The 15873-nt window shown below is 38.8% G+C and overlaps 1 protein-coding gene across 3 annotated transcripts in view; it reads right to left on the bottom strand.

Annotated features, from left to right (window-relative positions):
- Positions 1–594: 594 nt before the first annotated feature.
- GLB1 (galactosidase beta 1) overlaps positions 595–15873 on the bottom strand; it is a 47919-nt gene continuing 32640 nt past the window's right edge. For 2 of the 3 annotated variants that reach the window (XM_067291325.1, XM_067291326.1), the window contains 5 exons: positions 12530–12619; positions 10531–10644; positions 9249–9380; positions 6241–6480; positions 595–2126 (listed from right to left, as the gene is read on the bottom strand). In XM_067291325.1, coding sequence (XP_067147426.1) covers positions 1866–2126; positions 6241–6480; positions 9249–9380; positions 10531–10644; positions 12530–12619 — 837 coding nt within the window. In that variant the 3' untranslated portion in view covers positions 595–1865. The remainder of the gene's footprint in view (positions 2127–6240; positions 6481–9248; positions 9381–10530; positions 10645–12529; positions 12620–15873) is intronic. The other variant, XM_067291327.1, reaches the window with a different exon arrangement.

The following is a 15873-nucleotide window of genomic DNA, read 5'->3' as shown; positions in this document are numbered from 1 at the left end:
AGAGCCTGTTCCAGGGTCTGCACAGGAATGGTGCCCAGAGGAAAAAAAAAATCTGGAGTCAGGACAGAACATTATTCCAAGAATGAAGTGTTTCAGGTCCTGCTAGTGTACACACAGCCCTCAGCCATAAGACTTTGCATTTGAGGTATGAATTTAACAGTAGAAGCTTTCTGTTTGGCTCAAGTGAACCATAGTTGCCTGAGCTGGAAAACCACTAAAGCAGGCAGCCCATCAAACACAAGTCAAACATGCCAAACACAGAGAGCTGTAGATACTCAAGGGAACGGTGCTCCCTTTCACTCCTCTCTTTAGGAGACAGAAACAGCCCTCATTAACTGAGAAGAAAGGGTCAGGTTTTCACATCAGCCTTCTCAGCAAAGGGTGTAAACTCCAGGGTCCTTGCAGCCTCCTACAACTGCTTTGTTTTGCTTTACATAAATCTTCCCAATACGGAAAACAAATGAGACTGTCCGGATGGCATGAACAAGAAATCCTTGTCCACAGAGACTTTACAGTACCATTTCTCCTTGATACTCTAACTGCTCATAACACTTCCTCCTCCCGTTTTTCCCTCCCAAATGAACACAGAAAGGATTTCATCTTTGAAGAACCATTTTAATAACGTCATACAAATTCAAAGGAAGCAACTTGACAGATTATGAAAATATTTAATTTCATCATCTCAAATTTTTTTCCTTTAAATCTCACCAAGGAGTTTGTATGATTGACTTTAAAACCTAAGAGTCAAAACAAAGAGATTCAGACTGATACAGAAAGCCAGCTTTGCTGACAGTGATTCTGCATCTTTGCAAATATCAGGCACTTACAAAGATCATTAATTTACTGGAACAAAACATAAAATGTCGATTAGTGACTAATAAAGAATTAAATGTTTTGACTTAAAACCTTCAGCTTCCAAGGCTCTGGCCTATTAAAAACAGGTATCCAAGTCCATTATAAAAAAAAAAAAAAAGATCAGTTACAAGGGCAATTTTAAAATGGCTCATTTTAAGACTTTATTCAGCAGGCAAGTTAATCAGAGTATATGGTCCAACGGAGAGAGCCTAAATTTCACCTGTGTCCTTGTACCTATTAATTGATTCTTACACCTTCAGAAGGGAAGCAGTAAATTGGCTCAGAAATGTGAGCATCACCAGCACCAGCTCAGGAACGGCTGCAGAACTGTGACCACAAGCTCCAATATCCACATTGCTGCTGTTTAAGACCGGCTTGCACTCGAGTGCTCTCTCCCTCAGTTCCTGCCACTGCTCCTGTAAGCAACTAACTCAAATTTTTCAATGGTCACTTACACGGCAGCGAAAAGAGGAGATGAGATCCACTCAACATTGGCAGCAAGTCAGCGCAGACTAAAACAATACTGACGCTAACCAGACATTAGAGGTTGGCTGAAAGTATCAACAGTCTATTGGCAACTGTGAAGCACCAGCCCCCCTGATGTACGCATGAGCAAACAGCAAGATAGTGGGACTCTGCACCTCTTTGTGCACTTCTCTCCAGTTGCAAAAAATGGTAAAGAAAAGTGTGAGAGGGTCCTTGTAATGCAAGTACAGTCTACAGGGCTACATTTTTACTAGACCTTGATGCCAACATTATCTTTCACCTGGGTTCAGTTTCACATTCCAAGGTCAGCTTTAAAGCTACAGCTTTTCTTTTTTTTAAAAGAAAATTTCTGTATTTAACTCTTGCTAGCTTAAAACCAACAAAAAACGGAAGTCTTTTATGAATTTAAAAACCTGCCTCAGCTAAACAGCTTACTGATTAACACTGACTCTTTTAAAAAAGGGAAGTATGGTTTGAGGCAAAAGGGAAGCAAAGTTGGGGAAGACAAGGAAATACTCGAATCATTATAGGTGGTTCAGCCACGTGTCTCTCACAAAGAGTGGAGGGGCATTGCTTGCATACTGTGTGGTTGCATTGATATCAGGTCTGTCTACAAATTCTATCTCGCACATCTGGGTGCTGCAGGGAGAACTCTCCAGCTCCAACACTGTGATATTGTTTGGCACCGAGGAAACAAGGATATTGCTTGGAACAAAAAGGGTTAACTGAGGACCACGGGCTGGCCAGTAGCGACCAAGATTAAAGCCATTGATCCAAATTTGCCCCTGTTAAAAGAGAAAAAAAAATCAAGTTTTAATAATTTGACAGTGATCATTTTACTATATAGCTTTATTAAGCATAACACTCTGCACAGTAACTGAATTTTCGTGATCTCTCAGTTTGATAGAACTAAACACCAGGACAGAAAATATATTCAAGAAAATAATACAAACAGTCAAAAAAATCTAATTTCCTTAATAAGTGAAAATCATTGTTAATATTTAAAACTGAAGTGGTCAAATACAGCAGTCATTCCAAATAAGGCAATACTTAGGAAAATAAAATGACAGGTTCCTGTCACTGAATTTTGCATTAAGTTTCAGACCAAAGCAAACTTGAAAACCGTAGTTGCTTGAAGCCGATTGCTAAAAGGAGAAAGAAATCACAAAAAAGAGGGCAAATCCTAATTCTGTGTTGGGGCTTTTTGTAAAGTTATAAGACTACACTATCTCAGTAGCCCCTTTCCTGTTTTATGATTTTATGAAAAAGATGCACAGCTTGTTTAGACATATGAAATTCAAATGCTTATTATAAATCAGATTACTTGGACAACAAAAGAACCTGTGAAATTACAAGAGAGTACTATATTTTGTTTTACTTACTTTTGACCATTAAAATCTTGGGGCTTTCTGTCATGAATTTAATTTCAATAAAATTGTGGTTAACTTTGGATACAAACTTTTTAAATGACTTTTTATAATGGAGGTAGCCAGAATCCCTTAGTTCAAAATACCTAACATTATAATACCCAAAGTTAAAAAATAAAGTAATATTAGGCAAGTAAAAGAAAAAATAAAGCAACTTATACACCAGAAAGTAGACACACTAAAGTGACACAAACACATACTTTTCCAATAGTCTTTAAACTGATGAACTGCAGAAAGTTCAGAACAAAAATGTAAATGGATTCATACTGAGTCAAGCTGAATCTTGGTTCATTAAACATGACATAAGGGAGGATATACGGCTGGTTTGAACAAATAATTTGCTTATGCTCCTCACAGGCCTCCTTTCCACCACATGCCAGACAATTAAGATTTCATTAGACAAGAAAAGGGATGGGAACAAACAAGCTCATCTATGTTTTCCTCTTGCTTTGGTCTTTAGTAGTCAAGAATATAGAAGAAAAATAAACAAATTCATGGCATTGACGTACACTGATATGAATAATAAAACTGTCTGAGTCACTGGAAAGTAAGAACTCTTACTGTACTCCTGATGACTTCTAAAATTGTCTAGGATAGCTGAAATTGCAATAATATTTTTAAGGACCTACAGAAGCACAATTGTAGTATACTGAATATTACCATTTAAGATGTATCAAAGGCTTTTTTCTTGCATTTTCTTTCTCAAGTATTTCTGAAAACAAGTTTTAGGAAATTTGCAAGAGAAATTTTATAAATAGTTGGTAAATTTGCAAATGCAGGTGAGTTATTACAGCTCTCTATCCGCTTCCGTGGTATAAGATCCTATCTTGCACAGTTCCACTAAGGTGTTAATAAACTTCGACCTCAAACTTTTTTTTTTTTTTTTTTAATCAAATTTATCTTGTATTGTGGCTTGTTTTTGCAGTATTAAAAAGCATAAGAAGAACTGTCTATTCAACCTCACTATTATGCTTCTGTACTAGTTTTAGGAGAAAATATGGCATTAATGCAAGCTCCCCCCACATGCAAGATGAATTAAGGAGTGTACAATAGGCCCCAGCCCTATATAAAGTAGGAGTTTAGTGTAGGAATCAGCCGTGTTAGATGCAGGAGCTATGATCAGGTAAGTCCCTACTTCTGATCTTAATCAGTCACTGGCTATACCTCATTTTTCTAAGAAAGCTATGAACTTCAGTTCTCAAATCCAAACTGTCCTTATTAGCATAGCACTGCAATTTCTAAAGACTGCATACTTACAAATTCACATGTCTGAAATCCAGCGAATCACATCTTACACACCACCAATAAACATACCTTAGACAAAAAAAAAAGGAGGAGGGGGATCTCCACCTTCAGAAACAAGAAGTTTTCTTTATCAGCATCAGCAACTAAATCCATGATTCCAGAGGAGTCAAGAAAAACGGTCATGACTCCAAAACACCTTTTTTGATTAAAAAAAAAAAAAAAATCCAGTAAACCTAACCAATAAACCTAACTATACTTCCAGGGGCAGATACACTTAAAGGCATTGCGTTTCCTCAAGTGACGGTGGAAGAAGTTTTGTTAGCAATGAAGGTTTCAAAAACCACTGATGTAGACAATCTACAATGTAGGTCATGACTGTTAATGCTGCACCCATCCGCTTGGCTGACCGGCATATTATGTTCTTTTCCTTAACATGCTGAGGTAGGATCAGCATTGGATCTGCATGTTTTTTCCTAATATGTGCCATTTCCATAGTTCTCTTAGTAATCAGATACCTCGGTTTTAACTCCTATTAGGAGTCTCCCTCCTCACCTTGGCATCAGCAATTTATACAGTGCCACTCAAGGAATTGGGGCCCAGATCCAATGGGATTTGAGTGAAATTTAAACTCTTACTGCCCTCTGGTTTACAGGCATTTACTCATTGGTAAAGTTATCTGGAAGTCTCAGTTTCTGCTTGCCTCCTTGCCCTGCATCCAGCATCATCTCAGTCTTACTACTCTTGGATATCTTGTTATTTAAAGCTGTGGCCTAGTCCATATCTCCATTACCTTATAAAGCCTGAAGGATCAATTCAACAGTCCTACTTAGAGTTCATCGGGATCTCTTCACCTAGACCCCTTTAGAGGGTCAGGTAATATGTAAAATAGAGGTCACTATTTTCAATAGATCAAAGGAAGAGATTCCCATCTATACATAAGACTTATTGGATCCATTTCCCATTCCAAAGAAGGCTTTGCCAGCAGGCAGGTATGGTCAATCTCTCCTCCTGAAGAATGTTCACTACTCAAAAAAGAATTTGTCATTCATTGGATGACAGAATTTATTGCAAAAGTCCCAGATTCCAGTCTCTGTGCAAAGCACTATTTTTGGATTTTATTCAGTGACCGTGTCAGATACAGGAACAAGGAGCAAAAGGCAGACTTCCTCATATTCAGTGCTGGCAACATTAAATGCCAGCAATGAATCAGGGTCTCCTGCATACTAGGAAGTGTTCTAACCACTAGAATACTGTGTATAGATCACCAATACCTCCTTCGCCTATTCTATTTTGATAACAGTAAGCAAACAAACTGCTTCAGAAAGGACTAGCTTAGCCACCTAACTCCAACACAGGAACTTCCCTGAAGCCTGGAGTTAAAAATCACTCCAAAAGCAGTGACGCTTCAATGCACACATTTTGCTGTCAGGGCCTCCCATAGGCTAGTTGAGCTAGTCCTTACCCATCATACATGCTGGCTGTTTCAAACCTAGCACTGTGCAAACACACTCTCCTCTGCTCTAGTTATACCTTAACCCTATCAGAAGTTCCCACTAACAGAGATCTGCCCACAAGCTTCTCAAGACAATGCTCTTTGATGCATTCAGTCCACTTCTGGGTAACCTCCAGAAGAGAGGTAATAATATCTTCCAAACACTGGACCCACATTTATGGGCACCACACTAGCGGTTGCATTTGCAGCTTAATTCTCCCTGTGATTTGTAACAGGATCCACAGGTCCTCACACAGCCCTGCAAATATGTTCTTAGTTACCTTAATCAATCTGCATAACCAGGAAAATGGCCTTTAGCATCTCACTTGTCCCAGAATAAAAAATTTTTTTTATCTTAAGACATGCATTCACTTCTTCCCTCCAAAGAGCTGTATCTACTCCACATCTCAGGTCAAAAAAAAAACCCCACAGCTAAATAAAGCATTTCTTAGTAGCCTGACAGGTCACCTTCCTCACTGCCAGAAAACTAATTTTTGTTACACTCCCTCTTCTAGACCAACACCACACATATTTCAAATATATGCTTCCCTCCTCTTAATGGTTTATCTCCAGATTTACTTAAAGTAAGCCATTCCCTGGTCATTTAAATACATTTGATACACCTCACAGCTACAACCTACTTCTACCGATCCGAGAGAGGTGGACTTTGACCTTTCATACAAGTTTCAGTAGCTTTTCGAGTGGAATTCAAGTTTTTACTGCAAAAAGTCATACCTTTGTCCAGCCAGGAAACTTGACATAGGTGTCTTGAGGCAAGTCTGGAATCCCACCAGGAACTGAAAGTCTACCAGTGTAAAACGTGGGCCCTTCATAATTTGATGGATTACCAACAGATCTCTGTAGTTGTTCAGGCTGGCCATTAATGTCATGGTTCACTGCTCCATCTATGTCTAGAGGATAGATTTCCCATTCAACAAGTATATCTTGACCAAGAGTTAAATTTGAAACTAGACCCTAGGAGGAGGGGGAAAAAAAAAACAAAAAAAAACCCATAACACATTTAGCGTCATATTATTGAAGTTATTTGGCTGCAACTATGAAGTCAGGAATGAAACCTTGGCTGAATCAAAGTAGTTACAATAACTGTCAATCTGGGTATGAAAAAAACAAAGCATCTGGTCTTCCCTAAATTACAAGCTTTGCTTAAGAATAAAAGGTTTCATTTATTCTCTGTGAAAGATCTGTTCCTCTTCAAAGTTTTAAGCTTTCGCTGATATCTAAGCTTCTTTTTCAAACTTTTTTCCCCACAGCTGTGCAGGTTTCTATTTTGCTTTAACATGAAGACATGATTCCAAAAGCTGGGGCTTAATAAAAAGCAGAAAAGGCACTAAAAAGGCACCTTAAGACTTGAGATACAATCAAGATTTGGTAATACTGAGTCAAGTAACCTAAGCCATTAACCTGCATAATAGCAGAGAAAGCAGTATTTACTTCCTATAAATCTATTACAGCTAACATACAGTATCAAGAAATCAGTTCTTCAAGGCAAACGGTTTGTGGCTCTGATTCAGTGAAATACTTTAAGCTTACAGTGAGCTTCAAGCCCACAAGTCTTGTTTCATTTCTATGGAACTGTGTGCACCCTTGAAGCACAGCAGGGTACTCACATAGTGAATGCAAAGGCAAGATAAGGTCATGAGCCTTAAAAAAAAAAAAAAAGAAAAAAAAGGTCATTCTACCAGTAAAGGCACAAGCAACACCATGTTTTCTATGGTCTTGGAGAGCTGACACTGTGTCATATGTCTGTTCTCTGATGTCTAATCAGAACCACACTAACAAGTCTGGTCATCAGCATGAGAGCTAACAGGAGTTCTCTCTTCTTTTACCTAAGTTTCTGTCTTTGAAATGGGCATTTATTTTTCTTACATCAGAATGAAATATTTGCACAGATTTTAAATAGTAAAACTTTCTTGCAGATCCTAGACTTCACTCTGTTTGGTAATCAGTTGAAGTAATGCAACATAACTTTGGCCAAAACTTTCTAACCTCCCTCACTATACCTGTCTTTAAGCACGAAGAATGGTGTGAGTTTCAAATGAGATCTCAAGTGCCTACTGACCATTCTTACTTTTGTCTGTATTTCAATGCATATTCAAGGTGCCAATACGGAGATGAATCTTCCAATTGAAATAAAGATATAGGTGGCAGTGAGTATGTAAAGAAGAAAGAAAAAATAAAAACCACACTCTTCCTTCCGTTGTGTCCTTCAACAACAAGGCTTAGATCAGCAGGATGTTTTAAAACCAAAAAACCTTTCAACATTCTTTCCCAAAAGCTAGATGGTCCATTTCAAACTCAAAAAAGTGAGAGAAAAAAACAGCGAAACAAAACCCACAAAAGCTATCATACTTGCTTAAAAATGCAGGATTTAAAAAATGACTTTAGGGAAGACTGTCCCACCTTGCAAAGTCACAACATGTGTAAAAACCCTAAAAACCAGGGCATAATTATTCCTAGTTTTCAAAATCAACACAAAGAGCGCCTGCCTTAAGGAACAGCATGAGGCATTCTACACAAAGAAGCAACGCACTTTTTCAGAAGCTACCTGAGAGACTCACTCTCTTACCTGCAAGGATCCCGTTTTTAGAGGATTGTTCTCAAAGTGCACATGCCTAACTAAACTTGCTTTCATTCTTAATCTTTTAAAGGCTGAATACTGGCATAAGTGTGAATTTCAACACAACCACAGCAACACCCAGCACCTGCCTAATCCAACCTTTAACCCTTCATTTAGCACTCAGCACAGAGGTTTCTTTATCACCTGGACTGTTCCCCCTCCACACCAAAAGGTACATTGTGCTGAATCTATATGAGGGTAAAACACTGGGGAACTAGCTGCCCTCTCTTGACACTCAAATAAAAGGCAAGGTACCTCGTAAAGACAGCACAGACAGAGTTGGCACTACTGCTGTCCACTGGATGTATATGCCACAAGCACAGTGAAGACTCAGTTGCTGATGCATGAGCGCTACAATACTTCTCTCTTCTCCTTCTCTTTAGGAAACATCACGCAGCACTGAGGATCCCGTTAAGTCTAAAACAGGCAGTTTCCCTTTTGCCCCTGCCCTTCCCAGTGTTACTTTAGTGGCATCACCACTAATGAGGGGAGGTGACAGTTTCCAGATGCAGCATGGATTCAGAAGCATTCAGAGGCTTTCTGATAGTTATTCCTAACATCTGACTAATCCAAACCTGAGTTGGAAACTTTGCATGGTAAAGAGCTTGTGAGACAGCCTGAAAATTTTGCAAGGGTACACAGCTGATAAATGAAATTGGATGTGGGAAGAAATACAGAAGTATATATGTATATATATACACAAACACACAAATACACCCCCAGGATTCACAAGCCTCAAAGTAAGGCCAAGATCTAAGTGGAGTTCCAACCTATTTTTGAGTTTATCCTAACAGCTTTGCACATCTTAAAATGTTAGCTATGTGTTCAATTCATCCTGAAAGTCTTGTGGGTGACACTTTGGCTGGCAGCACAAGTGAACCAACAAAAAAAATTAAAAGATGTCTGCCAGTTTTTAATTCCACTTTGATTTCGGTGGCTGAAAGACTCAAATGAATACCTCAAAATATTACAACTCACTAGTTAAGTTACAGCTGTGTAATCCTGATCCTTTTGCTCTTTCCAACCCAATACTTTTTTTAACCTGTGGAGGGAAAGAAAAAAACAAAAAACAAAAGGTGCCTATGGCTTAACTGACTTTACTTACCTTAAAGTCATTATTGTATCGACCAAAGTTGACTCTGCCCATATTCTCTACCAAGATGTCCAGATTTGCTCCAGCCTTCCCAGTGATATTTATCATAAGTGATTCACCCCTTTCAAGGACACCCTGAGGAACCTGTAGGAATTATACCAAAAGGAAGAAAACAATAACCATTGAAAAAGGACAATAACCTGTTGTTATTCATCTTTTCAGCTTGCATGAAGAAAAGAAAGGGAAGAAAGGAAACAAAAGTGGAAAAAAGAAATTATCTCCCTTTCCTCCTCTCTCACTTGAGCAAGCACACAGTGCAAGCTGCTGTGTCAATCTTCACATTTCAGCAGGCCAACTGGATATGCCACTAGGCAGCATTCAGAAAACTGAAGCCATCACTCTCCTCAAATGTAAGGTTTATTTAATTCAGCTAACTATCAACTTTAGAATTTTAGTGTTTTCCGACACAGCCGATTCACAGGAAACAAGTTGTCAAATTTAGTCTAGATGATTGAAAAGATTTTTGCAAACATCAGAGATTAAAAGGTGATCCATCCTCCAATTAAGCTCCCATCAATATTTAGCTTTATTTATTCTCATTTTTCCCAACGTAAGGAAAGAAGAGCTGGGCATGACCACAAAGGTTATGAAAATCTGCACAGATTAAAGAATAAAAACTAGGCTATCAAAATGCATGAACTGATATTAATTCTTATTAAGCAAGAACAAAACCTTGCTTAAGGGAAGAAAGGTAAAGTTTACATCCTGTACATTATACTTCTTTTTTAATTTGTGGTCAGAAGCCAGTTTCATAGGGTAAGACATAAGCTCAAGCTTCCACTTCCCCTTACCCTCAAGGGAAAAAAGAAAGAGAAAAAAAAAAAAAAAAACAATGGAAACACTGTAAAAAGTTGTCAAGCATAGACGTATCATAAACATATTTCATGAACCTGCAAGTAAGCCCTTCTTCTAGGTATTTTTCCACTGAAGTCATAAGCCTACATCAATATTCAAATATCTTGAAAGTGGAAACTATTATATTTTCCTTAGAAATGATAGATAAATATTCTTATTTTCTGAAATATGTATTAACACTTAGTATGAATCAATTGTATACTTCCTTCCTTCATCTTATTTAATATGATTATTTAATACGGTTATTTTGGTAAGCTGGAGAGAGGAGGAGAATCAAAAAAAGGCAGACTGTAACCATGTCTTTGGTGAAGGCCATTCATAGCACAGATAGCTATTCATAGACATTCATAGCAAATGGATACCAGAAGACAATATTTACCCCATCCACAGAGACATAGGCACGATCATGGACTCCATTTAAAGGCGAAGAGAGCTGTGTTGGCTCCGTACAGTTTTTTGGAAGCATAGTTCTGTACAGTACGAACCCAAAATACTAAGAAAGGGGGGGGGGGGGGAAAGATTAATGAATCAGGTTAATCTGTAGATACAATTCAGATTATGAATTAGAAATATCCCATATTCTTGCTTACATGCTCGGATTGAAACGTTACCTTTCATTCACTTCAGATAGTGTCTATCAGAGATACCAACTTGAGATTAGAGTTCACTTTAACCTTTAAGTGATAGGTGAAAATTTCAAAAAGTTTCCATTTTTAAATGTTTCATCTGTACATTTACATAACCTTAAAAGATAAGGATTTGGCTATGAAGGTATTTTCTCAATAAAAACAAAACAGTTAACTATTTACAATACTGAGTTCTTCATTAAAAACACTGAAAAAATACCTGGAAAATCCCTCCATAACTGAATTTATATAACAAACTTAAAAGTCACCCACTGCCCCAAAATTGACATACTAATCAGACAGATGTTATCTCTTTTACAAACTAACTGATTTACATCAGGAGAATTTTAGAATACTTTTCACTAAGTTCCCCAGTGGGGGGGGGGGGGGGGGAGTCACAGTCATTAGATTTGTTCTTATCACAAGTAAAACACAAATTAAAAACAAAAAATGTATTGTCTCTTTCACCCAGTAGCCACAAAATCATTTATCTGCAAGATTTGGATTTTAGCACAGCCCTGACAGGAAGAAGCGAGAGTAAACCGGTTCCTGTCCTCTGTGATTATTAGCATCATTTGCAACAAGGTGCCCTGAAAATGGAGCTGGGGGGGGAGGAAAAGTGCGAAGATGCTGGAAGCTCCACTGGCAGCCCTCTTTTCCTAGAGAAGGTATTACAGATTTGAAGGCCAGAGGACAAGAGAGAAAAGCCCACTAGAAAACACATCCAGCCACAACCTAATATCTGCAATTTCTCTAATACCTTTGTATTAGTGGCTTGGCCAGGAAAAATCTGAGTTTTGAACCCTTATTTGAATAATGCCTTATAAAATATTCCAGGCACCTGCTGAACTGCTCCCCCCTTTTCTCCCTCCCCCAGCTACCATCACCATCACATCCTCTGGGAATGGCTTATTTTAGCCACAGGCAATTAGCACCCATGCTCCAGTCTGTGCTAAGTTCAGCACAGAAGTGGTCAAAGAGCCAGGTGCCCTTAATGGAAAGGGAGTCACTCAGCAATGAAGGGAAGACCTTTCACTGTGAGGGAAGCTATGGAAAGTCACCACAACTGACGGAGAAACTGATGCAGAGAGAGAGAGGAGCAAAGAGGGGAGAAGGGAAGTCAGCAGAAGCCATAGCAAAATGCAGAGAATGGTACTTTTCCCTCTCAACCAGTGAGGTGAATGCCCAGGGCAGTGGGTTGCAACAGCTCCAAGAGGTCGCTCCCAAAGTTTTCTCCTACCACCTTCTCTTGGCCCACCAGACATTTAGTAAAAGAATGGGACTAAAAGTAACCAAAGTGTCATGAGGATGGCATGCCTCATTCTCCAGGCTCCCCTGCATGAGAAAGCGCTGTCTCAGCCACTGTTCTCACTGATGCAGTAGCAGGTGGGGAGAGAGAAAGAAAAACAGAATAAGGAAAAAGAATAGAGATGAAAAAAAGATAGACGGATAAAATACCAAAGTATCTTAAAAATCTCAAAATCAGTACTTCAGAGAGGAAAGAGATGAAGTAGAAAGCCTGGACAGCATATATACCTACATTCATGGAAAGAGGAGACTCTCAGGTGTAAAACAGGAGCACTGTCAAATATGGAAAGGTCTCCAGTGCAAAAATCCTGAACGCTTTTACAGCTATTACTACCTGTGCTGAGATATGGTATAAGACACTGGACATGAGGAGTCATACCACGGAGTGGTGTTCAAATAAACTTCACAAAATGACTGCAAAGTGCCTACCCAAGGAATCCTTACCTGCTTTAGCTGAACAAAGGTTAATGGGTAAGTGCTTTTCACTGGTCCAGCAGGCGACAGTTTGTCAAGAACCTCCACCACAGTACCCACCTGCAGCACAGAAAAAGCAAATGTGTAGGTCAGTAAAATTCAGTCTAAATAAAACAGCTTGCATATCAGGTCGCCTGGCCAGCTAGCTGTATCCGTCCAAAAGGAAAGCAAAGACAACTGAAGCCCTTATATCACCTTTATATACATTGAGATATCTCAATAATCCACAATAACAGAGCACAGTATAGAGAACTGATGAAATCTGAAGAAAACGTACTACATACAGAGGAATGCTTCAAAAAAAATCCAGATCTTTTAAGTTTGCTTTGCATTCATAAAAATAAAATGATCCTTTATTATTTAATGAGAACAAACTCAGGCACTTTTCACTAAAGTTCCATAAGAAAACATTATGGCTCTGGATAATTAAGATAAAACAACTGTATTATCCAAATTCCACTCACTGTACTTAAACCAAGCTAGTGAAAATGCCACTGATTTCCATATTACTTATATATTTTCATATATAAGTAGTTGGACTGATTTTAGTGAGATTGGCTTTAGGCTATGCACATGCTTAAATATCTTGCTGGATCAGGATTTACATATGGCTTTTCTTGCCATCTGCAATTGCCTTTTGCAACTATAGAATTATAGATGAATGGAAATCTTCTTTCTCAAACTCTGCTATCAATTTTGTACATTAATAAAGATGCACACAATATGCACAGTATCCTCCAAGCTCAAAAATCAACTGTATATAAATATTTTTTATGCAAAATCTTGGCCTGTTTCACAAAAAGTATCACCACTGCTCAGTGGTAATTACATATCAGACATTCAAAGCATCCCAAACCCAGACTGGCTTTCAAATACTGTCTTAGGAAAAAACAGAGTAAAAAAGGAAAAAAAAAAAGAAAATCAGGCTTTTAAAAATAGCATAAAACTGTATACTCCAAGAGCGTTGTCAGCACAAAAAATACAGACATCCTTAGACTGCTTCAATAACAGAAGTATTAAATATTTGCATCGCATACTCAAAAATGAAAAGTACTGAAATATTAAAAGCAATCTGTGTGAAATACTTTCTATAGGTGACAGAAGCCATCATCAGTCATCTAAGTATATGCAATTATTTCTTCAGAATGTATGAAAAAGCCACGTGGTTTTCTCTTACAACAGTATTATTTTAGTATCTGCCAACTCTAAACTGAGAATAAGGTACATGTATACCCATAGTGACTAAAATTTAGTTGAAACTGCATCATATATACCACAGGTTACTTTGCACAGCCTGCAAGCTCACAGAAGACACAAACCACTCTTCCTTCATCTGCACTAGTTTGTCGAACAAACATCCACTATATTCTGACTAACTACATCCATGCAGCACTGACAGTCACTACGTGCCACCTGGTCTGCCTGCCCCAATGCCTTTCCGTGATACAGGACAGGATCCACTTACTTGCCTGTTTCTATGGCACCAGGGGAAGAGCACACCCTTCCTTTCCCACAACAGCACTTATTTTGCCTCACCACCACATGCAGTTTTGCTCATCCATAGCGCCTGTTTGCACACGTTGATATCAATAGACCAAAACACGGTACAGCATCTACTTGCCTTCCCATGCAGTGTACCAAAGACACTGGAAATTATTCAGAGCATTGGAGAAGCAGTAGGAAGTTCTTGGAGGAAACACAACATTCAGTGAATGCTAGGATTACATCCTTTTCCTCACACTGATTTTACCATAGGGTGATAGGGAGCCTTCTCAAGTCATGGATTCCTTCCTCCCCATTTTCTACAGTTTGAGGCGCATACTGGAGTTTCTGAAACAGGAAAGCCAGTATTGCATGGCAGAAACTCACTGCTGAGCAGACAGTATGACAGCAGTGGTTCCCAACTTCTGCATGAAGACGTAGCTCTAAAGGGACTTTTGAAAAGAACTTAACTTCAGCTGGATACAAGAAAACTAGACGAAGCATAATCCTTTTGGTAATCCCGTGACTAACTGAAAGTTAGGTCTCCCTTACTAGTCTACAGCTAAGCCCCTCTGCCCTGGCAAAAAAACTGTCAGTCAAATCATGGCCTGCATAATTTTAATGAAAGCCACCTGCTCCTACATTTTTAACTTAAGAACTATACCTAAAATAATTAGTTTTCAGACAGTGAAATTCCCCAAATGCTCTGGGCTACTGATGTGCTCCATTCCTCATACCGTGCTTCTCCAAAGGAGCCAGTAATGTTAAATTGCAATGCAGGACTTGGTAGGCCACAGGTAAGACTGAACTGCTGGGCCCTGTACTACAGCTGTGAAGCAAGAGATGAATACCTTTGCACAGATACTGATGGAGCTTACTTACAGAACCACACAACAATCCTATGAGTGTTAATAGCCTAGGCCCCAGGTGGACAATGAAATAAAAAATGAACATAAGTGGTATTAAGTTGCACATGATCACTTGAGTGACCCATGAATTGGCAACGTGTGCTGCTTTGTGCCTTGCTGAACTGAGTATTAGCAGCTTGTGGAGGCGCCTGTTTGACTATTTTTTAAGCTCCTGCTATCAAAGGGGCTTCTATTCTGCATATAGGAACACCACACCCGATTCACTTGTGGACTGGGTTGACAGAAGCTTGTTTCTTTGCAACTTAAATGGATTATTTTTATTCAGCTTATCACTCTAACTTTGGTAGAATGACTGACCTGAGTAAATCCATTTTTCTTCATCATACGTACAAAGTTAAAAAAAAAAAAGAAAAAAAAAGAAATCAACATCTGCTCTTGCTTCAATTTCCTGTTTATTACTTAGTGGACAATTGTTATTACAACAGAAACTCACAGTAAATTTAAAAATCACAAATACAGTCAAGAATTTTTAAAAACAACCTGAAAACACCACAATCTGATGACTACTAACAAACAGTAACAACACTTTCTGAACCACCAAAGTGAGGTCTTCAAAATTAAAGTGTATGGTCAAGTACCAAAAAAAGAAAAAAAAAAAAGACAGCTCCAGTGGGAATATCAGCTGCTGCAGTATCCTGTTTGCTTAACCCCATTTTCGTCCCCAACTCTTCTTGCCCATATGGTTGCACAGATAAACATGTGTCAGGGTTGCCAGCCACTTGCTATTGCTCGAGCTCTCTACATCCCAAGAACTGATGACAACTTCAGAATCTAAAAGTCTGCAGGCTACACTGCCAGGGCAGGCACTTTCTCATGACCAAGCACTCCTCAGGGTCCTCCAAGTGATGAGCAGAAACTACCACCTGGTCACATGCCTGCACAGCCACATATAAACACTGCAGA

This window comes from Apteryx mantelli, chromosome 2 (assembly GCF_036417845.1).
Source record: "Apteryx mantelli isolate bAptMan1 chromosome 2, bAptMan1.hap1, whole genome shotgun sequence".
In the NCBI taxonomy this organism is placed as follows: Eukaryota; Metazoa; Chordata; class Aves; order Apterygiformes; family Apterygidae; genus Apteryx; species Apteryx mantelli.
This window is presented reverse-complemented; position numbering and strand designations above follow the sequence as displayed.